General features: G+C 35.3%; 3 protein-coding genes across 3 annotated transcripts; 1 reads left to right on the forward strand and 2 right to left on the reverse strand.

Annotated features, from left to right (window-relative positions):
* The first annotated feature begins 1,368 nt into the window (after nucleotides 1-1,368).
* On the forward strand, nucleotides 1,369-4,885 carry LOC110768974 (LOB domain-containing protein 4). Its single transcript, XM_021972864.2, has 2 exons — nucleotides 1,369-1,696; nucleotides 4,264-4,885. The coding sequence occupies exons 1-2, from the start codon at nucleotides 1,520-1,522 to the stop codon at nucleotides 4,621-4,623; spliced, it is 537 nt and encodes a 178-aa protein (XP_021828556.1). The 5' UTR covers nucleotides 1,369-1,519; the 3' UTR covers nucleotides 4,624-4,885.
* A 6,048-nt stretch (nucleotides 4,886-10,933) lies between these two features.
* Nucleotides 10,934-12,628, reverse strand: ASML2 (activator of spomin::LUC2). Its single transcript, XM_088252543.1, has 4 exons — nucleotides 12,095-12,628; nucleotides 11,815-11,961; nucleotides 11,391-11,555; nucleotides 10,934-11,282 (listed from the first exon to the last, which is right to left on the reverse strand). Exons 1-4 carry the CDS (start codon nucleotides 12,551-12,553, stop codon nucleotides 11,205-11,207), a joined length of 849 nt encoding a protein of 282 aa, XP_088108669.1. The 5' UTR covers nucleotides 12,554-12,628; the 3' UTR covers nucleotides 10,934-11,204.
* Nucleotides 12,629-17,285: 4,657 nt separating this feature from the next.
* LOC110768978 (interactor of constitutive active ROPs protein) lies at nucleotides 17,286-23,408 on the reverse strand. Its single transcript, XM_088251814.1, has 10 exons — nucleotides 23,018-23,408; nucleotides 21,581-21,649; nucleotides 20,417-20,470; nucleotides 20,215-20,278; nucleotides 19,976-20,050; nucleotides 18,781-19,038; nucleotides 18,402-18,447; nucleotides 18,227-18,305; nucleotides 17,988-18,117; nucleotides 17,286-17,595 (listed from the first exon to the last, which is right to left on the reverse strand). The coding sequence occupies exons 1-9, from the start codon at nucleotides 23,327-23,329 to the stop codon at nucleotides 18,025-18,027; spliced, it is 1,050 nt and encodes a 349-aa protein (XP_088107940.1). The 5' UTR covers nucleotides 23,330-23,408; the 3' UTR covers nucleotides 17,286-17,595; nucleotides 17,988-18,024.
* Between the last annotated feature and the right edge of the window lie 3 nt (nucleotides 23,409-23,411).

Here is a 23,411-nt window from a genome sequence, read left to right on the forward strand (position 1 = left end):
AACAAGAGTTAGTTGTTAATCCCATTTTGATCATAGTAATTAATTATGCAATAAGTAACATATAGTTATCTAACATCATCTAAAATGATGTTAATTTCTTTTTGTAATAATTATATTCTTCTTGTTTGGTTTGTGGCATGTCCTTTGTTGTTAAATAGTAAAAAAAATACCAACAGGAGTTGGTCCAAGTGGAAGGGGCTTGGATCCTTTAAACAAGAGGTCCTGGGTTCGATCACAGGCGCTTGCGAATGAGCAGACTTTGTTGAGAGAGGTCCCCGCTTTGCGCCCGACAGTACCTCGAGGGTTAGTCCCCGCAATCGCGTGGGGGATACCTTGGTTTTCACAAAAAAAAAAAATAGTAAAAAAAATCAATAAGATAAAATTTGGTGTACCAAAGCATTAAGATAGCATAAAAATCATGGCTCTCTGAGTAACTTCCTCCATATACAAGATAACAAAAATGACCAGAATTTAACTGACCTAGACAAGTACGTAGCAACATATTTTTCGTTTTATCATATTTCCTTCAACTCGGAGGTTGACATGACATGCATATACCGCATATATATCATATCATAAAAGTAAAGTATTAGTGAATCGATCGGCTTGTAATTCCTCACTTAAAACTCTCCGTATATAATATGTACGTACCTTTGTACTTGATTAAGATCATATGAATTCACTAAGTAATGAATTATTTTCCTTAAATTGATTTTAAATATTTGGAAGCTATCTATTATTTTTCAGAATTTTTTTAATCGATCCAAATTGTTTATTTTTCAAGTATTCATTCATAGATCATTCTTCTAAAATATCATGCGAATTGAAAATCATTAAGGCATCTAGTTTGGACCAACAAAATAGACAAACAAGGTGCTTCAATAAAAGACTTAAATAACAACCATCTAATTGAGTGGTCAAATGGTTTCGGATTCAATTTTTTTTTTTTTTTGCATAGATGATCTTTGAGAGAATATCTAAAAACTAGATAATTCGGATCATTAAAATACAATATGGGTTGTCCCTCAAATGAGCCTCAACCTCACTTAACTTTCATTTAGTTGGTTTTAAAATATAATTACTTTTATTAATTTGAAATATAAATTGAATCTGTTGGAATCCAGTATGAGTTTCCCACATTAATCTGTGAAGAATTTATATTCTCTATATAAAAGCTTTTATATACGAGGCGGGAAAAAGAAGAAAAAAAAAAGGGAGACAAAATATATTATTGTTGTGGGGCTAAAGATCTTATCAAAAACGATGTTTTGTCCAACAAAATCTAGGGGTTCGTCTTTTATGGGACCCCCCAAAGATTTTCTGTCACTTTGCACTTGTCTATATAACCTCCACCACGCCTTCACCTCAAGTCCCCTTCCCTCCCTCTCTCTCTCAACACCCTGCAAATTAAATTTGGCCAATTATATACCTTGTTTTCTTTCAATTTTTCAGTTAATAGCTCCCTGAAATTGTAATTAAGCTTTTAGCTTTTGAAAGAACAAAAAACAGAGCTGGGAAAATGAAGGAGAGTGGCAGAAAACAAGGTGCTATGTCTCCATGCGCAGCATGCAAGCTTCTGAGAAGGAGATGTGCGCAGGATTGCGTGTTTGCTCCTTATTTTCCAGCTGACGAGCCCCAGAAGTTTGCCAGTGTGCACAAGGTTTTTGGTGCCAGCAATGTCAACAAAATGCTACAGGTTCATTTCTGTCACTATGCATCTCTCTCTCTCTCTCTCTCTCTAACATTATTCTTTAGGGTTCTGTTATTACTACATACATACATCACATATTATGTTGTCAAATTTTCAAAATAAACGGGCGTGCATTCAAAGTATGACAGTCTACCTAAAAGTATGCTCAGTACACCGTCTAATTAAAAATATGACAATATAATATTTCAAATTACCATGTGAAATAATATTTCTATTGTTTTATATATAAGTCCTTTTCAAAATATAAATATTGGAATTGTGACCTTTGAGTAGTTAAAAAAGTCTCAAATAACCAAGCAGATACCCAATCAATCCTTTTATGAACATTATTTGAGAATGCTTTGAGGACTACCCCTTGTTTCTTTTCTTGGAGTGATTATAGAATACTACAGTAGTATAGCTACATGGTACATCTTGTACACATGTTATAATATAAGTGGATATATTTATTGATACTATTCCCTAAAAAATGAGAAAATAATAAACCTTGTCGTCCACTCATATTATAACATGCGTACAAAATGTACCACGTGACCAAACTATCGTAATATTTTATAATTTCTCATGTTGTTGGCCGTCAACTTCAAATAAAATAAGTGACTTGAGAGGGATATTGCAACATTTCCTTTTGATTAATTTCTTGTTACTGTCATCACAACTGTTGTAGCATGTGGTGTGACTATGAGGATTAAACTTTAGCAAATAGACCCAAAAAGCTTAAGATAGAGAAAGGTTATTAGTTTATTGGTTTTGGGAGGAAAAAACAATCTTTGAGTTGTTAGCTATACATTAACCAAGTTTGTATAATGAGGTGGTTGCTTCTAGCTACCATCTACAAAAAAAAAAAAGATTTAAGGCACTTTGATATTCTATTTAGCTTTGTTTTGTTGAGATCTTATAATGATGAAACCCATTATAGGTAATTAGCAAGAGGGAAAAAGCATGCATCTTTCTTTTCTATCACTCAAAATGAAGGCCATGCATGCTAGAAGGATCATTATTATATATGTCATCTCTATGCATGCAAATGAATATTGAGTAGTGGATAGAACTACATATGTATTCCTCATTAGGCAGAGAAGAAACTTTTTAGGGTTCTTTTGCTATTCATGCTATGCCTTTGTAAATCTTTTTCAAAGAATTTGATACTTTGTTACTATTTTAGGAAGAAAATATTCAAAAAAGCTGAAAAGTGTTCTTCCATTTCTTCCCCCCACCTTTACTTCAGTTATAGTAGTTAAAAACAGTTGAAGACCACCGGTCGTAGATAAGAACATTGCTCATCCTTCTTTTAAAAAAGTAGTGTATATATATATCAAATTACTGATTCGTTTGTACTTAAATGAAAGAAAATCAGGGGTTAATTGTAAATCGATCGGAATGCTAATTACTTCTCGATCAAGTTACGTATACACGAGTATAAAGGATAAGGGAATTGAGTGGTTTCCGAGGAATTTAGTTATAATCTTGTGTTTATCTTCAACTTTTATGATCATTAAGTTGCTTTTTTTTCTGGAAATGAGGCTGATTTAAGGTTTTGGTCCTCAAATTCGAAACCTTTATGTACACTTAGAAAAAGAAAGTCGGATGTCTGCTTATGCATTCTCTTTGCCTTTTGCTTTTATGATTATGGGTTACAATGTTGGTATAAAGACAAAGAGGGTTTACATATACGTCCAAAAAAATGTTGATCCCAAGTAAGCGTAAAAAGTTCTTGAATATTTGTAATATTTCAATAAATTTAGCTAAATAAATATGAAAACATCATGACGTCACGATGACACACACACACATATGTATATATATATATAATATGATGGCCATCTTGTAAATTCCAATTCTTTCAATTAGTTAGATTGGATGCATGTTTTTGTTTTCAGTAAAAGAGATTTATTATTTATTTTTATATTTAAATACTTGTGCTTAATTTCTTTTTCTTTCTTTTCCTTTCTAATCTCTCGTTATTAATTTGAAGTTGGCAACGTTGATGTCAATCAATTAATGTTGACAATTGTCAAACCAAAAGCCTCGATGAGGAGAGGAATCAAAATGTGAAAGACTGGAAAGCTTATTCCATGCATGAACCTAAATCAAACATCATATTCACACATCATATAAAAGGCACCAAGCTAAGTAAGATATAAGATGGGTGGCCCTACTAATTGCATAACGAGGCTCTCTCGGAGTACTTGTTGAAATTTTTATTCGAGTTAAGTCCGAGAAAATATCAGTAGTAGAAAGAGAAATAAATTATCTACGCACGTCCTGGGAAGTAAAATTATTATTATTATTTTGTCCATATGAAACAGAATTGTTGATTATGATGCATTTGGAGTGGGAAAATAGCTCCACCACTTTGGTTGGTGTCTTTTGTTGAAATTCTTCTACATCTTGATGCTCATAATTAAGATAACTTTTGATTTTTCTTTTTGCAAACTTTGTTTTTCCCAAGAAAATTAAAGCAAATTCTTCTTCTTTCTTTTTCATTTTCTCAAGTTCTTTATCGAGATTAAGTTTCATTGACATAATAATTAATGGATATAATTAACTAGGAATTACCAGAGCACCAGCGCAGTGATGCAGTGAGCTCCATGGTGTATGAAGCAAATGCCAGAGTGAGGGATCCAGTGTATGGCTGTGTAGGAGCAATCTCATCTTTACAACAACAAATCGATGCCCTCCAAACCCAATTGGCCATTGCTCAAGCTGAGGTGGTGCACATGAGAATGGGCCAATTCTCAACTTCATCAGCAACATCCAATGCTGCCACCACCACCACTTGTTCACCTGATCAAAAATCAACGGCTCCTAATCATTCTCATCATCATAATCATCAGACTACCAAATCCTTTTTTACCATGGACATGGTGGTTGATCAGGCCAATATGGGAGAGTCTTTGTGGTCATGTTAGCTACCTACCTTAATTTGCATGCTAGCTACCACTTTAATTATTATATATCTGTTGTTTTCTAATACGTAATTAGTACATGGGCTTGCTTTAGTGTCTGCCTCTTTAATTATTACCTTTTTTTTAAAATTTTCCTTTTACTTTCTTAGTGCATCTCCCTGTCTCTCTACTTGACTAGGGATGATGATGATTAATGAATTAACCATATTGTAAATGTGTACTAATTACTTTTTGCAAGTATATATATATACGACATTAATTATAATATTGTTACTATGAGCTGCTTGCTTGATTTTCCTTTTTTAATCAACACTACCTTGTATTAATTTGATTATTCTCTCCGTAAGCTTCTCGTCTGGCTTAGGCCATTGAGAAAGTTTTATCAATGTCTACTATATTGTTATTGGGATGATTCCCTTTACAGTCCGTGTCCTTTGTATTCCTTATTCATATTTGTCTCAAATTTTTTGATTATTCTCTGCAGAAACTTCCTCAAAACATTTCTTTCAAAAGGAAAAGAAAAAAAAAGGAGAGAGAGAGAGAGAGATTTATGCTAGTCATGTCATACTCAATTCCTACACATATATCATCAATCACCACCACCTTATGCTTTGGCCATATGGAAAGAATAGAAATGAAGCTGTAGATGATGGTTTTTCTTATTATTATTTATTGATAGAAAAAAGTTTGCTGGTTATTATAGTAAATTCACTACAGATATACATATGCCATGCTCTGTACCTGCTGCAGCATCTAGAAATTAATTAATTAATTATATTACTTAACAGTTTATAAACTAATTAATCATCCTGTTTAATATTAGTAAGCATGCAAACCAATATTGTCTTTTCTGATGTGAGTTTGTGTGTGTATATATGTAGTTGGTTTCTATTGCGGAATCTTATAGGAGCATCCCCACCCCTCATAAATTCGAGGTGAGATGACTAGAGCTCTCTTTATTTCATTGTCGAAACCAAATATGTTAGTTAAACGACCCACTTCAGCTACCCCACTCCCCCAAAATTATAAATTTTAATACAGTGTGTGAAAAGAACATCACAACTACATCTCCACATGAAGACACACAGTACAAGGAAGTCGTGGGAGCACAAAATCTCCACACTAACACCAGAGTAGATCCACATTAGGGCCGGCGAACTCGATTGCCCCTACTCCCCATTGTCTCTATACGTGAAATTACCCGATGTTCTCGTTGATTAGATATGGCTATGATCATGAGGCAAGATGTTCAACAAAATACCTCGAAGAGGTTGGCTAAGGGCAACTGGGCAAAGTGGCACGTAGCCTTCACCTTGCCCCTGCAAAGAAAAGTTTCTGAATCCGCTACTGTGTACATACATCGATACGTATACACACACGGATTATACATCACAAGATGTGCATGAATTTCAATTTTCAATTTTCACATCAAAGTCACAATTTGAGCAAGAATATCAAGCCCGATGTATCCAGGTGGGTTTAAGCCTCAAAACATCATCCAGCTACCTTAAGATTACACGTGACCCAACTCTACTCAGCCCATGTCCAAGTCCAGTTAGCTGCTAGTTTAACAAATTCTTGTATTTTACTTTTTTGGAATGAACTGCAACTTTTTTGGTGAAGTTTTTGCTGTTATTGATGGCAAATTGGAAAAAATGTACACCCTTGACGGCCACGAACACCGAGGTTGTTATATGCATAATCTAAGATGTGGTTACTAATTAAGATCCTCCTCGTATACACAGTCTCCATATTAATCATGAGGCTTTAGAAACAAAGCCTTCACTTACTTGATCAGTCTAAAACAGAGCGCGCACACAATTTTGCCCAATTCATTGTTATTTTCAACCCATTATATTTGCATTAGGGCATCATCATACATATTTTAAGAATGTAAAATTTAGCACGGGGTTTGTAGCTTAATTAGTTAAGAGCAGTTAATCTTGCACCCGAAGTTGTGTGTTTGAATCTCCCTTCCCTAATATTGCTCGTAAAATTTGAGGGTATTTCTCCAACCACACAAACTTGAAGTATATATATCAAATTGACTTAATATCCAAGGAACTATACAGCCTTACATTTCACATACCCCATTAGTCCCTCCTAGACCAAGACCCTCTAATAAGAGTCCAAGAGGCTGTGCACTCAGTAATAATTAGGCAAGTTGGGTTTTGAGGGGACAAAATAATGACAAACTTGGAAAAATATGCACTCATCAAGATAAGACATCTTTCATAGACTAGCGCTGATCACTTGAAAATAAATAAGTATGAGCATCTTTCACAGACACCTTTTATATATATATCCTAGTGCAATTTTCTTTTCCACTTTCTAGTGCTGGACGTTGTTGTTACATTTGATATAATTGGGACATCAAAATCATATACTTGGAATCCAAACTTGACTAAACACAGTTGAAACTTGAAACACAAAATTCGAGGCTCTCATGTAGCATCAATAGCCTCACCGAAAGAAGCAACAAAAAAGCCTCACATGCAGTATATATTTCTATCATGCCGTGAGAGATCGGGAGTAGCAAAATAATACTATCTCCATTTTACACAAGTGTTTCTCCTCATGTAGCATAAATAGCCTCACCAAAAAGAAGTAACAAAAAAGCCTCATCACCTGCAGTAATTTCTATCATTTGCCTCCACAAATTCTGCATGAACTTGTGGTCCTCAAACTCAGATTAGTTTTAGCTAGCGCAAACACACACACACACAAATTTGGTCAACCAATACATTGTTCCCTAGCAATCCCATGGGGCCTGAGCTTGCAGTTGTTGCAATTGTGGCCTCTTGCTAGTCTTGTGGGTCATCCATGGTGGCTGGCTGGGTTGTCCATGATCACCGACATATCTTACTTGATGATAATGAGATTGAACTCAGTCTGGACTTGATCCAGGGAATCCCACTGAAATAGTAGTTTAGCTTTATCGATTCCATTGATTCTATTGGCTTGAACCCACTAACACTACTCTTTACCCTTCCCTCCCCTTCAAAGGGCAGACAATGATTTTGATCAATTTTCATTTATAGTGCTTGATTTGGATTTCTTTGCTCTTGTCATTTTCAGAGCTAGGCATATCTGAGGAAAATAAACACTCCAATGGTTCCGTATATATATCATATATGTAATTGTTGTCTATGCACAATACACCTCTGATTAGAGTGTTGAAATACTTGTGGCCTTACCAAACACGCAAATTGTGATACCACGTCCAATTCAAAATCTCAAGACTTACTTTATATATATATATATATATATTGTGATGACAAATTAAAAATGCACCAAAGGGATCCACTACTCCTCCAAAAGGAGGATCATGTTTCCACCAAAATAATCATGTTTGCATCCAATTGTTTGCTCAAAAAACGTACTGTTAATGTGAATTATTTAATTGTCACTAGGTTTAAGCCCCAATGAAAGTCATATTGCAATGGGGTCACCTTATGAACATGATAATGTTTCAGAGACTTTGGGGCTAGTATATAGTAGTGCGTTCTTACGATAGTAAGAATGCTTGCTTGTGACACTCCATTTCCCCCTTTTTTTTTAATTTCTATTTTTTACTTATCCCCAATTCCTTTTTTAGAGAAAGATGTGAAGTGTGAACAAACAAGCTGAAAAGACTCAATTTCTTTCCTGTTGCGTTGTCATAGACTTTAAATTCATTAGGAAACTCCCCCTAATTAATATTGAATAGAAAATGCATATATGGGTTTAGTCAAGTTGGCTAGAACGGATGTGTTCCCCACTCTGCATCTGAGTTTGAAATCCCTACCCTGTAATTTAGATGAGACTAATTAGAATATCGTTTGTAAAAAAAATTAAAAAAATTGAATAGAAAACAAAAGAAAAGAAAAAAAAGAAAAAAAGAGTTCCATAGGAGTTGGCCCTCTCTTCCTTCCCTTGTTTGACTTCCCTGCCTTTAGATGCCGGGGCCAAAGCATTCATCACTTCTAGTCAACCCATATCTATGAAGGGTACCTTTTCAATTTAGTTATTTTTCTCCTCTCTTTTGCTGGAAAAATGTTTTCCAGCCCACTTTGGAGTAAGGGAGAGAGATAGAGAACGAGAAGAGTCCAAGAAGTACAAAATCTTTGTTTTCAAGATTCAAAATAAAAATTATAGAGGTGCAAAAGATATAGGTGAGGGTCAAACAGCAAATCTAATCGTGTCGGGGATTTTGGTTTATTATTAGGAATTTTGGGTTTTTATTGGATAACGGGTAGTTTTGAATTTCGAGATTTATTTAAGATATTTAATAACTTTGTTTATAATAATGAGGTTAATTTTTGATTTGTTACCCTAAACCCTAAAATAAAGGACTTCTAACCATCTTCTTACCCTAGAATTAACATAAAGGACTCCTTGTTTTGACTGTATCTTACTATATATGTATCATTTGATAACCCAATCAAATCTCTGTAAGTGTAACTAATCCCTACCCTTCCCTTCTTTTTTTTCTTTGGTTTTTCTAGAATAATATATCCAAGCTTGGGACATGTGTACAAGCAGTTGTGGCGGGTTACTGATAGTTGCAGCATGGCCCCACACTTCATGGGCGAGTTTTTAGGCGTGGAAAACTCCCACTAAGTATGCCGACATGCTAGGGAGGCATCAGTAAGGCCATGAGCAGTTTTAGCAAGTTGCATGCATGAGATGGCAAAGTATGGTGCTGCCAGCAAATCCTAACGGTTGGGGGGTGTCAACCGCATGCTTATGTGTTGGCTGCTGAGTGGTGCAGCAAAGCATAGCAGTTGGGGGTTGTCCTCTGCACGTTTTATGAGAATTAATACAAGGTTTGGAGTGAGTTCAAGTAAAGTTTGCGTTTGATTACTTGATAGTATGTTTTCTTGAGTGTGTGAGAGTTGTCACTTATTTCTCTACGTAAAAGAGAGCTTCAAGTATATGAAGAGGTGTGTGTGGGATGATCTTAGAAGGTGTCTAAGAGCCAAGAAAGGGCAGAATAATTTGTTATAGTAGGTTAACAAATTATTTGGGTGGGTTGAAATCCATTTCACAACTTGTTTAACAAATTATTATACATTTCACATTTTTAAGAGGATACATAATTCAAAATCGAGATGAGAATTAGAATGATGAGGAGATCGACTTTGGTTAAGGGTTTTTATTTGGGTGGGTTGAAATTCACAACCCTAGTGTGCATGATGGAATAGAACATAATTTGTCAATATATGCAGCCACATATTTATTATTAATAATAAAAATTAAAAATTAAATAGTAAACGTGTCAAATAGGTCATTTCACAGGTTGACGGGTTGATCATAAACCCACCGTTAATTAGACATGTCATAGCAGTTTGACCCAAATTTGACCCGTAATTTTAATCGTGCAGGTTGACCCGCTAATTTTCAGTGCAGATTTCGAGTCGTGTATAAGGTCGTAATGAGTGTGGACAATCACTTTCCATGCATCAGAATGCATCTTAATCATCTTTTACGGCGGTGCTGGGCAAGTTGACCTAAATGCCAGGGCATCATGATTTTGTATTTTCTTCTTGTTAGCTTCCAGATCGATGAGAATATATTATATATATGACTAACACATCCCAAGGTGAATGACCAGAAGCCCTATATAGTGAACGTGATGATCATAATTCATTTTGAGATTTGGTGGGGAATATTATCATGATAATAACACCACTACTAAAAGCTCTAACTAGGTGAAGTTGATAGTTAAAAGAAAGTGGTTGAGGCCGCAATCAATACAGGCCTTGCAAATGTACTAGCTAAGTCCTAGCTACTATTCTAAATTTTCTTCGCCAATATTATACCAAAGGGATTTCATAGTTTTATAATATATGTGGCATGCATGCATCCTGAAGAAATTTCTCATGTGCGGACGACTGTCTGTAACACAACTCTTATAATATGAAATTCCTTAATTATTAGAAATTTTCACGTACGAATGACTATCTGTATGTGTTTGAGGTAATTAAATTGATGAAAAGCTCATAATTATAAAAGAATTGTTCCATATATAGTTTCATTATATGTTGACCAAATTTCAACCAGTATTTTCTCAAGTGAAAATTCTTGATGCCCCTTACGCGAGTTTGATTACTTGGAGCCAAACCTTATCTCTAGTCATTTCTTGAGTTCTTTATGGTCTGGAATTTGGCTTTTTATCCATTGTTTAAAATAAAAAATTCGGATTAATCAAACTGCAAGTCATCATCCCATTGGATTAACACGAAAGTTGATTTCATATGTCATTTCATTAGAAGCCTGTTGGAGTGTGTGTCGGGCATAAATATAGCGAAGAATCATTTTAGATAAATGGTGAAGGATAAAAAGAAACCTTAATTATTCTTTGATCAAATCACAAACCCTCTCCTAATTACAAACACCCTAGCTATACGTATACGTAGATACGCATTAAAACCAATGCACCAATTAATTTTACGAGTAGAAAAGACTAATTAGCTAGCTTGTTAGATCATATACTTGTACAATACAAGCGTGCCGTACGTACGTCTTAAACCCTCTCATTTCATTTCAATTAGACTATATAATATAGTTGATTAAGCAGCTAATTAAACTGCACCATATGATCAGCTGGTAGCATATGGTAAGTACATTAGACCCATAGCCTCTTGCAGCCAGTAGTCGTCCTCATCATATTTCATCATCTGTAAATTAAACGATGTACATGATTCAATAATGTCAAAATGATTTCATAATAAGTAGCTAGATGATTGTACTTTAATTTATGCCTGGATTAATTTGCATGCACAAACCTGGACTGCATCATTACTACAACACATTTCTGATCTCTGATCTTTGCAAGTATGATTGCTGTCAATCTTTTTTGCTGCTATTTCTTGATCACTTAGTTCAGTGTTCCTTGCAAATCTCCCACGAACTCGGACCCTTCTATCAGCTAGGGTTTTGCGACAAGCATACTGTACATATACATAGCCAATGAACACAATTAATGAATTTCTCAAACGTCGTAGATGCATATAGGATGGTTATATTGTAAGGTACTATAAACCTGAATCATTAATTATATTGTTTTTTTCGCTTAAATGTGTAGTTCAGACTTACAGTGTGACAAGAGAATGTTAGCGATATGTATTTTATAGATTTAGATTGATGAACAATAACCTATAGCAAAATGGTTGTAAATGTTCAAGTATATCGTGTGGATGAGAAAGAAACCTTGATGGTTTTGTTGAAGTTCCTTTGGTTTCTTTTCTTCAAATATCTGCCAATCCTTTCTTTCCTTTCTTCTTCTGAATACCTTCCCACCTTCATATTAGACTGATCTTGATCAATTGTAGGCACCTGCTGGTTCCCTTGAATTCCCTGCACACAAAATTGTACTTAATTAACAATCAGTATATCTTGATGAAAATTAATTAACCATATGCACAACACCTTTGCATCCTATACTAAATGATCAAACGCAATACCAAAGAGCTATCTAAAAATAGCATACCCAATTTTCTTGGCCAGCAAGGCCAAACGGCTTGATATCTGACATGTTGAGACCAGTACAACATTCCTCCCCAAACTGATCACACATATATGGTTGGCTAATTTCTCCCCCAAAATTCTGATTAATCCCTGCAAGTCCATGCAGCCCCATATTCCCATAATCTGAAAATGCAGCTGCAGCAGGCACAGAAAGATCCTCCGAAATCCCAAGTAGCTCTGGGAACGAAGCCGCCATAACAGACGAAGAGATGTCGGATTCCGGTGACACCACATCAAAATTTACTGCAGCACTACTAACATTACAAAATGGCACCAAGTTTTCTTCACAAGTAGCACCCCACATTGCTCCACTGAAAACCGAACCACAACCATTTTCTCCGGCCATTTCCGGAGTTGGGTAGCCGTAAAAACCACAAGGGAGTGAATAGTCATTGTAGAATTGATGAGGAAGGGAATCCATGGACAAGAGAGAGCTAAAGCTAGCTGGTGGGGGCTAAGGAACTGGTTGTGGGTCAGTTATGTTATGTGGCACTTTGTGTTAGTGAGGCTTGAATATATATAGCAATAGGGATAGTGCACTGGCTTTTAGCCTTTTAGGCAAGTTGTTCTACCCGTCCTGTTTCGGGCAACTGACTGGGGTGGCGTTTCTTAGACAAAAATAGCTAAGTCGAGCTAATTAACATAGCTAACACAACTAACTGTCACACTGCAGCGTAGTGCTTTGTGAGGCTGTAAACGCGTAAATATTTGTTGTTAAACTTTTTAAGTTTGTATATGTATTTTTGTTAAGACTGGTTTCTAGCTAGTGTGTGTTATTAAATAGTTGAGCTTGTATGCGTTCTTTCTAGAAACTTGGTTTAAGAGAGTTTTCAAATACAATCTTACCAAAACTAGCATGCATGCCATGTACTATAGGATGTCGTTTTCAGCAATAAGGAGCGGATTACAAAATTAATTACACAAACTAAGAAGATTACCAAAATTAATTATTTTATAAGGGTCAAAAAAGGATGTTGAAAGAAGCATATATATGATATAAAGTGAGTAAATATGAATCTGGGCAAGGCAAAATAAAAGGTGGGCTAAAGAGACCTGAAAAAGAGAATAGAGGGCCTCATGTGAATACTATTCTTATACTGTTTAAAGCTGCCTGTACACCCACAAGTACTAGCCTAGTATGTAGGCCAAGAATCTAACACATGGGCTTGTATTATATGATTTTGCTTCAACAAATCAAGTACAACATATATGCCTCAAACTTTGGTAAAAAACATTGGTCTAATCCAATACAGAGTCGGTTAAATGACAAATATACCGTCTGTAGTTATTTTTTTCTTTTTCCCAAAGTTAGAAGGGAGGAGGGGTTTTTCTCACACACATACACAACCAAAGTGTCATGAGAGTTCGAACTTGAAACAATTAATCTGCAAATCAAAACCATTTTACACTAGGCTAGATTCCGTTGTCGAATGCCTCTCTAGCTAGGTAGTACGAATATATGTGTAGTGCGCAAGGACAAATGGCCCTCGTAGTTAGGAAGCTGCTTAGTTTAATATGCATGGGCATGGAACATGTCCTGCTCATGATCACATATATGGGAAGGTTCTTATAGTTTTTCTATTTCTTGTTTTGGGTAAACAATTCTTTAGCATTTGCATGTGAATACGTACGCGACTAGGTTTTCTAGAATTTATCCCCTGTAAAATGGCAGAAATTTATTGCTCTTTATATAAACGATGAGAAAGGAATATATATATATATATATATATACTGGAGAATTTATAAAGATGGCTGGCCCCATTTTAGCTGTGCAACAACGCCAAGGTCCACATTGGATTGGAGGAATTATTGGTTTAAGGTTTAAAAATGAAAAGTGCGGCCAATCCTACCAATGCTAATACAAATTATGTGTTCCAGAAGTGTCTTAGTTTAGTAGAGGATAGAGATTGCATGATATTTACTATCTCATCATTTTCAGCCACAAATGCTCGTCACCCACCTTCTCTTGTCTTCACTGTGTTCAAAGTAGATGAGTTTTAATTGGATTGATTCTTATGATTTTTTTATTGGATTGATTCTTATGATTTTTTGATTGGATTGAATTGGGTTTTTAATTTTAAAAGTCAAAATTTTATATAGACTTAACAATGTTAACTTAGCCGTTAACTTGGAATTTGACTTGTCATACCTTAAGTTGTTAGATTATTGGAACAGTCAAGATGTAATGAAATGCAGGTAAATGCATGATTGTTAAATGCAAAGGCTCAGGATCCCAAATAGATTATTGATTCTTATGATTTTTTGATTGGATTGGATTGGTTTTTTAATTGTAAAATCCAAAAGAGGAATAATATATCAAAATTAACCCTTCGAACCCAACCAATCTAAACCGTACACCATGTAGTTTCTTCTGAATTGACTAACTTACTTACCAGCCCACGAGCACCATTAGAAGCACCCATATTCAAAGTATTTATGATAAGTTAATTTATTCCTATGTTGTTGGAACTTGGAAGCTAAGCTATAAAACTAATAAGAAAGAAAGGAAAAAGATTTACAAAAAGGAATAGAAATTCCAAAAAGTTTCAAATGACACACGCCATGTATAGCTTTTTTTGGTTGGGCAAAGCCATGAATAACTTAATAGGGACGTAACTACCTTTTCAGATTCACCCCACAATATAATTTTATGATGTAGTCATAAATCAGCCAAAACCAACTTGAAGTAATCGATAAAAACACTATAAAAAAAATAAACAGTTCGGATCATGAAATGATATTGTATGATGAGTCTCAGAAAAATGGTTCGCGTCGTATTAATTACACATTATAAATAGTGATTTTACAGCATCCATGCATGTATTACATGACTTTTAAACATTTGGCAAGGGAAGGGGTGATGGTGGTGAAATTTAGAGCAGAAATGAAGCACTTTTGTTATCTCTTCTGTTTTATTCTTCTGAGAGTTCTGTTTAAAAAAAAAAAAGGAGGGTATCTGGTTCAAAATGATTTCTTAAGGTGGTTTTGCACAATCTTTTGTTATCTTTGAAAGATTCCTGGCTTTACTTCCTTTCATACCAACTCCAGTATCAATTAAAATATTTAGATAATTCAAAAGGGCTCACAAGTTGGGGACCTGTTTTATCTTGAAACTAAGGTGAGGGAGCATTTTTGGGTACACTTCATGTGTGCAAAATTTATCTCTAGCACAGGCTATTTGCCACAAAAAGTAAAAATTGAGATAGAATTGAAGATTTTGTAGGCTAGTACATAGCATCAGGTCCTCTGGTAAACCTGCCCATCCCATCAACCAGCCAGCCAGCCATCTATAGCCTCTCCCCTAAAACCCACTTGCATGTGAAAACCTGTTCCTCACTTCTGTTCTTTTCACCTTGTCGAAGAGAGAATGAAATCCAAAACAGTATTGTCTAAAATCTAAACAGATATATATGATCTTAAGCCAACCCCTTATTTTCTATGCTAATGGTACATATCCAAATTTGTATGTTTTTTTTAATTTTTTTCTGGTAATATATGCGGATTTGATATGTGCCAGTCCTCGAACTTAAGACCTGCTAGATCCGGCTGTTTTATTTATTTATTATTGTTTGTGTAGCACAACTCTTACAAATTAAAGAGAAAGCTATAACTTAAAAGCTATCTTATCTTGAGTTTTCGAAAAGCTAATTTCTATTTAATTTTAGGAAATTACAAGTTGGTCCAACGAGGCATCTAAAGAAGATTAACTTTATGATCTATCTTAGTAAAATCGAAAGAAGATTAATTAGCAATCATTTACCACTTGTATCAAAAGAAGATGGGATTATTAAGATATTAACAATGATTAGCAATCATGCAGAAGATATTTGAGTTACCAAAAAAAACCAAAAGAAGAAAAAAGAACAAGAACTAAAAAGATGAGATTTAATTGGCCAATTGGACCCTGGTCGTCCAACATGACATGTTCATGTTGATACAACGTGCATGTTGCTTGGAAAAATGAATCTAGGCAGATTTTTGGAGCATAAGATCACCACAGCATTTTTTTGTGTTTCCCATCATTTACCATTCAAGATTTATTCTTGGTTCCATTTTGTTTCTATTTGCCAAGTCCAGATCCACCTGCACAGATTTGTCCAGACTTTACCAAACAGGCCAATCCTCTTCCAGGCTACGCATGGCCTCCTTCGTACAAATGCCACCACATTTTCTTCTTCTTCATATTCCTTTGAAAGATATGCTTCAAACCAGAAGATATGAAAAGAGAGGAGGCTTGGTTTTCAGTCAATCAATAGGAATACAAATGTACTTTGGTCAAACTTGAAATCTTCTTTGTTTTTTGGTCGGGAAGAAAATTTGAAATCAATTCAATGACTAGACATTAATGAAGCCAACAACAGGTAGAGCAAGTAGGCTTGATTTTCATTTCCCATGTAATTTCTGATATTTGTTTCAAATCCAAAAATACTTCTGAATGCAGATGGGAAAAAGATATCTCGTAAATCTCGGATCATAAGATTAACTCGAGCAAGAAAAAAATTAACATTCACTTATCACAACGATGGCAAAATATGAATTTGAGAGAACCATTCAAATCTGATTGCAAAAAACACAATGTGCAAGGCAGACAAAAAATATGTGAGTGTAAGTAAGATGCTATGTTCTTGAGAAATCAGATATAATCCAAAGGTCACTACAGCTGTTCAAAGACACAAAAAAACATAGGAGATTCTTTCCTGGTTTCTGTACACATTGATTAGGGACCATATGTTCTACACTGATCATCATTCCAGCCGATAGTTGCTAACTATTCAATATATACACATATATTGAACAAAACAGAGACTAAACTTGCACGGTAGATGAAATATTTATTTTGTTTATCATAGTAGACGAACTAATTTATATATTAAAAAAACCCACAGAAACTACATAGATATTGCAATTTAAAAAGAAAAATCTAATCTTGTCTATAGGTGGTCTAAAACTAAATAGGGAGTTTCACTATTTTCATGTGTGATAACATGTAAATATGCTCCTCAACATTGTTGCGTACTACCGGATGTTCGCAAAGTTAGCAGTTGATCCACATGCATACATTTATGTGTGTGTGTGTGTGTGTAAGAGAGAGAGAGAGAGAGAGAGAGAGAGAGAGAGAGAGAGAGAGAGAGAGAGAGAGAGAGAGAGATGAATTGAGGATAACTCCCAAGGTTCATTTGAAAGGTCAGGTCAATTTAGTTCTATCTTAAACAATCAGGCAGGTAGACTGAAAAATAAAGCAATTATTTACACAGCATACCTGCATTCTATGACATTGTGAAACCTACAAAACCCTACTCTAGTTTGCTGAAACTCAACTTGATGTTGATTACATCTCAAAAAATTATATGCCACAGAGAACGAGCCATGGACCTTCCATCCAAAGGACCAAAGCAGCCGAGAACAAGCTCAATCCACAGCCTAACACACACAGAGAGGATCTGCGAACAACTTTTGCACAACCTGTCAAAAAGAACTTTATTGTTCAGTATGATTGACAGGGATGATGAACTCAACATTCGGGGTAATTCAGAAGGATAAACATAGGTGAAATGTTTTTAAAATTACGAAAACTCCAAAAGGCATAAAACCCATCCGATGCAATCAATTATGGATTTCACAAATTATAAAAATCAAAGAGAATTGTTTTTTGTTATTATCCCATATAAAAAGGCCTCCTGACCATCCTTGCACCTTCAATTTCCAGTTTCTCAGGTCAATTCAAGGCATGGGGGGTATGCCATTCTCACATAACTCATAACAATAATGTAAATTTTGTGCGAAGATGGCTGGCATGCGACAGCACATATATGAAAGCAGACACAGAGAGAGAGAGAGAGAGAGGTTGGACATACCGATTATTATAAGTACCCAGCAACTAAGCTTTGAATGCTAGTGTATGTTGCGGTTGAGCAATCCTTGGAATGATAAATAAAGATCTTTGTTATCAGTCCCAAATATCTCTTCCGCTTTCCTTAGAGTTTCCTGGAAAACAATATATACAAACCATTCACTTATTTGGTAATCAATGGGTCTGGTATGTGTTTAGTTGCATCAGATAATCATTCAATCAAACAATTCGCTAGTGTTTTACCTCTCGGGTTTGCTTATGAGCATTTAGTTCCTTGATGTTAGCCAGAAATGCACTGAACTGCTCATATGACAGGCGACTCCTAAATTGCAGCATATTCAAATCAGTCCATGAAGGGCCTCATTACTATTGCAACAAATCAATCAAAGTGTATTAGAATTGCAATAATTACACCAACCTGGCTTGACGAAAGAACTCCTTTCCATCAATTCGAGGAGTGCGTCCTACCAAATTTGCAATGCAGAAGATGAAAAGTTTTAAAAGGTAACTCAAAATAGGAGAAGAGAGTGTTTGTATAGGGTCATCAATTACAACTAACTGTTGTATTGAAAGACTAAATAGTAGAAGAGAGTGTTCATATAGTGTCATCAACTACAACTCACTGTTGTAATGAAAACACATATAAAATTTATGTTGAAGAGAGGGGAGGACAATGGGCAGGGTTGGTTTTGATAGATAATTGCAGATTTGGGGCCAAGGGAAAAAAAGGCCACAGAGAACCGGCAGTTCCTATTTAGGTTTAGAAGAAAAATAGTGAAATTAACAGAATTCCAAACCTGGAAGTGGACGTCCCCGAGGTGGAGAGTTTGCTGCTGATGACTGCTGGCTTGATGAGTACCATGAAGACATTGACGTCCGTCCTTCATAGTGGGGTCTTGTGGGAGATGTGGCACCAGAGGATTGCAGAGGAGATGAAACAGCAGAATATCCTCTAGGTGACCCACTTGTGGAAATAATCTTTGGAGTTCCAGTTGGAGTAAGCCGCGGTGTGATATATGGAGTCACAGAAAATCTTTGCCCGGAAGTCTTCAAGGCTGTGAACCAATAATTAGGTTTCTAATCATAAAATAAAAACCCCTTACTCTGAACTAACTTGGTTTCATGATTTTCAGTAAACGAACGATATTTAAATCTGCAACTTCATAGTAACAAATTGACATAATTCAATTATGAGAAACAAAGAACGAGAGTATAAAAGTAGAAATAGCGGGAATCAATCAAGTGATTAGCAAATTTATTAACTAACGGACAAGCACCCACTGAGAGAAACCAGAAGGTTCAATATCGCAAAAACCACCAAAGTGACTAAATTATGAATCAGTACCCTCTAAACAAACTCAAGAGGTTCAATATCACAAAACCCTTCATTACCATTTCATGAATCACCAACAGAGAGAGAGAGAGAGAGAGAGAGAGAGAGAGTATTTTGTCTTGTTATTACTTTTAATTCAAGATTTGAACTAAACCATTGATTATACATCTTGAAACTTGATGATAAGGCATTACGGAAGTTAATTACTTGGATATCAATAAACTAACCATATTAACCACACAAGTCAGGGATATCGTCTTAAGGGTAAATCAATTCACTTCTTTTGTAGAGGAAGATGTGAAGTTATTGAAATCCCTCGAAAATATTTGGTACCGTAAGAATTATTTATCTCGGAGACACTACAACTTTTTGATGTTTCAATGCACCATGCTATTTTCTTATGTCTCACCTTTAAATGAAAAGGTGTTATTATTGTTCAGTAGAGAAGCTCTGTTAGAGGTGTCTGTACAATCATTATATGAAGGAGCATATGATGAAAGGATACTGATTAGGAACATATGGTGAGTTTATTATTCGATGACAAATATGTTCTCCTCTAATGTATGACAAAATATGCTTCTAAATGTTTGTTACTTATTCTACGAGGTATTATACAGGCAGGATAGAGATCTATGAACAGTAGGGTCCAGTTTAAATACCTTCATCAGTTGTATTCCCCTTATCTGTGGAACCACTTGAGGAATATTGTAGTGTGTAGCCATTTGTCTCCTCATCTGTAGCAGACAGAAATAATGCACATTGACCACCAAATCAAAGGAAATAATAAGAAGCAAAGTTAGAACCCCTGACCATTGAAAAAAAAAAAAGGAGTTGCTAAAGATCATTAATTTATTACAGAAAGACTATAGAATACTTGATAAAGTCAAAGAAACAGTACCCTTATCAGGATATGCCTTTGGAACTGATTGGTCACAGGTGCCAATATCAACAGTTTCAGTTGGCTATAAAAGGAAAAATATAGTTAATTAGTTTTACCATAGAAAACTTATCCAAGAACAAACTTCCATGAGAGGAAGAACAATAACAAACTTAAATTTTCAGAGATTAAAAACCATAATTGGTAAAGTTGAAGTCCTCACAGATGCATTATCATCATTTAGAGACTGCATTAGTTGTCTCTTAAATGTCTCCAACTGTCAACAGGGAAAAAAACTGTCATTCCTTAGGTCAACATGCTACAAGAATGAAAAGAAGTTGAAGAGATAAGTTTGCAATATCCTTAGTATAGATACAAATTGCAAACATACAAAAACAACGAAAATAAACAAAACGAGGAAAATAAACAAGGAAATAATCATGAGTTTGCTGGGTTAGAGTTTTATCCGTATGGATCTGGAAGAGTTGAATAATCATAAGAATAATAACACAAAACGCTGATGTCTATACAGTTGTAAACATAATATAAATTTGGTCAGTTTCAGCTACCCAATAGTATGCCAAACAGTTTATCTTCACATCATTCTAGCTTTTCTTTTCATTTTAGAGGCCTGCAAGCTCATGTTTGTGAGGCAAGGTGGGGTATGAGCCCATAAAAGAAAGCATAAATAAGCATTGCCACATAACACGAAGAATCCAATCTTCATTGATATGAAATCCTATAACAGTTTAATTAATATAATAATTTGAAAACACAGAATTAGGATTAAATCAAACATAGGCATGCAGGAGACAAGATTATGTATTACTACACTTCTGGACCACATAGGGCCTTGTACCATGTAATTGGCATAATATACTGAAGTTAATGAAGAACTACAATAGTTAATATTGCATCTCTAAACAAGTTATTGATAGGATACGAAAGGAAACTTTGAAATGTCACATTGCACAAGTTCAAACAGATAACAAATTCATCTTTTGATTCACACAGTTTCCTATCGAAAAGAAATGAGATGGAATAATTCATCTGAAGAGAAAAAGAAATGGATTAGCGCATATATTCACCACTAAGGAACACTGAGTGATTAGTGGCTTCCCCATTAATTCTGGAAAAAATGTCATATCATTTTCATTTCTACACATAGAATGTATTACAAATTCTAGAATATATCATCCATGAAACTACATTTACAAAGGGAAAATAATAATACAACTAAAAACCAAAAGGCATCCCCAAATTCCTCTTGCAATGTGTAAAAACTTTTGTGTTTCAATCTCCAAACAAGAATAGTGCATAAATTGTTTGAACAGTTTGAACAACGAAGAAAAAAACTCTTCCACTTAAAACAAATAACAAATCACACCTTTGCCAAGTCACGGTTGAGCTTTTTCGCAGTCACTGCCAGTGAATCTCGTTCTTTGGAAAGCTTCACCTTCATGAACAACAAGAATGTAACATAGCCATAATTAATGCAAGTTTGTTTTGACAAGAAACTCAAAAGGTGATGCACCATCCATTGTTGAGGACATAAAGTTATCAAGAAAAGACAATAGTTGAATCTTGAGTACTATTATTCTTTTTGCATAAAGACTCCAGAAAGTAAATGACAAAAGGAAGATGCCTCCACCTAGTTGAACAGTGTTACAACTAGTTGATGTAACCATGTGCACTATGTTAGTAAATCTTTATTTTTTATAAATAAAAAATTGAAAGAAACATATGTGCGTGTTTATTAGAAAAGAAATAAATTATCACATTTCAGTCGCTCAGCCTTATACAACTATCTCTAATATCCAAAAAAAAAAAAAAAAGACCGATATAACAATTCTGTTCAATTTTAAAATAAAATGTGCTTTCATCACTCCTGCAGGTCTTTTTTTTTTCATAGGAACTCCTGGTCATGTTGTACAGAAGGAAAAATTAATCAAATGGTAGCAGAAGAGGAGTAAAACGCAATGTTATTATCCATTGCTTACATTAAAAGCTACCTTTCTTTTTTATATAGGAACAAAGAAATTAGTTCCTTTCTACTTCATGGTACGTACCAAATTTATTTCAAGATCTAAAAACTTTATTGAAAAGTGCCATCCTTCTCTTTTCTCTAGTATGAGCCAAAAGCGAAAAGGAAGAAATTTTGTTTACATAGTAATGAACTAAGGAGTAGTATCGTCAAACTTAAGAATTTAGTGGTTGCATTCTTTCTGTGCTACATTCATCAAGCATCACCCCAGCTTCTCACTTTTCTAATTGAAAAGCATTTCAATCTTCAAATATTTATGGTTCTCCATCAACTGACTCTTGATTCCTGACTCCAGACTATGATGAAAAGATTTCACACTTATATTATCTACAATCACAATTCCGTAACCTAACCCAAATACTCAATCCCATTGAACCTAAGTCCCTCATATCCCACTCAATTAAACGAAAACAATTAATAAAAACAACAACCACAACAGTATCAGCAGAAAACACTCAATCTCCCCCCAGAACTCTCTCCTTTTCTTCCATTCCTATCAATTTTCTCAGCAACCAAACAGCAAAAAATAAGGACCACATATGAAATTCAGAATAAGGTATCACATTTCTTGGATGCTAATTTGAAAGGGGGAAAAGACAACTATAGTGAAACCCCCAAATATTCCCCAAAAAATGACTAATTTCTCTCCCTTCTCTTCCCTTTCCATAATCTTCTTAGCAGCCAAACAGCGGATATAAAAAAACAAGAAAGAATTCAAATTTGATACAATTCCCAAAATGAAAAATGAAAAAGTACGGGGTGGGGGGTCTTAAGCCTTACATTCTCATCCAGGGCAATTCTCAAGCGGGAGTCAGCCTCGTGGTTTGCATGTTGGAGGCGCGAGAGCCTTTCCTCAAGCTCAAATACAAGCCTATCTTTGTCCTGGAGTTTCTGCCTCATTTTCCCCATCTCCGACTCGAGCTTGGAAACCCTAGAGGCTATGGCCATGGACGTGATCTTTCGCGCCAGATCCAGCTGATCGTATGGATCGCTCGGTATCACCGATAAGATCTCGTCCGGTAGCTGAAAGTCGTGCCCGCCGCCATCACCACCAGCACCAGCACCTCCTGCGCTTCCACTGCCCTGCGACATAGTTGATTGCTCCTCCTCCTTCTCCGAGTCTCTCTGTGGTGGTGGTGTTGTTGGTTGTTGATTTGTTGATGGAAAATGCTAG

This window comes from Prunus avium, chromosome 4 (genome assembly GCF_965620075.1).
Source record: "Prunus avium chromosome 4, drPruAviu1.hap1.1, whole genome shotgun sequence".
NCBI classification, from domain to species: Eukaryota; Viridiplantae; Streptophyta; class Magnoliopsida; order Rosales; family Rosaceae; genus Prunus; species Prunus avium.

Coding starts and splice junctions, on each gene's coding strand:
- LOC110768974 (XM_021972864.2), top strand. CDS start 1,520: ATGAAGGAGAGTGGCAGAAAACAAGGTGCTATGTCTCCATGCGCAGCA. Junction 1,697..4,263: donor ATGTCAACAAAATGCTACAG/GTTCATTTCTGT, acceptor ATAATTAACTAG/GAATTACCAGAGCACCAGCG.
- ASML2 (XM_088252543.1), bottom strand. CDS start 12,553: ATGGATTCCCTTCCTCATCAATTCTACAATGACTATTCACTCCCTTGT. Junction 11,962..12,094: donor TTGCTGGCCAAGAAAATTGG/GTATGCTATTTT, acceptor TTTTGTGTGCAG/GGAATTCAAGGGAACCAGCA. Junction 11,556..11,814: donor ACTTCAACAAAACCATCAAG/GTTTCTTTCTCA, acceptor GTATATGTACAG/TATGCTTGTCGCAAAACCCT.
- LOC110768978 (XM_088251814.1), bottom strand. CDS start 23,329: ATGTCGCAGGGCAGTGGAAGCGCAGGAGGTGCTGGTGCTGGTGGTGAT. Junction 21,650..23,017: donor GAATTGCCCTGGATGAGAAT/GTAAGGCTTAAG, acceptor TTGTTCATGAAG/GTGAAGCTTTCCAAAGAACG. Junction 20,279..20,416: donor TAAATGATGATAATGCATCT/GTGAGGACTTCA, acceptor TTCCTTTTATAG/CCAACTGAAACTGTTGATAT.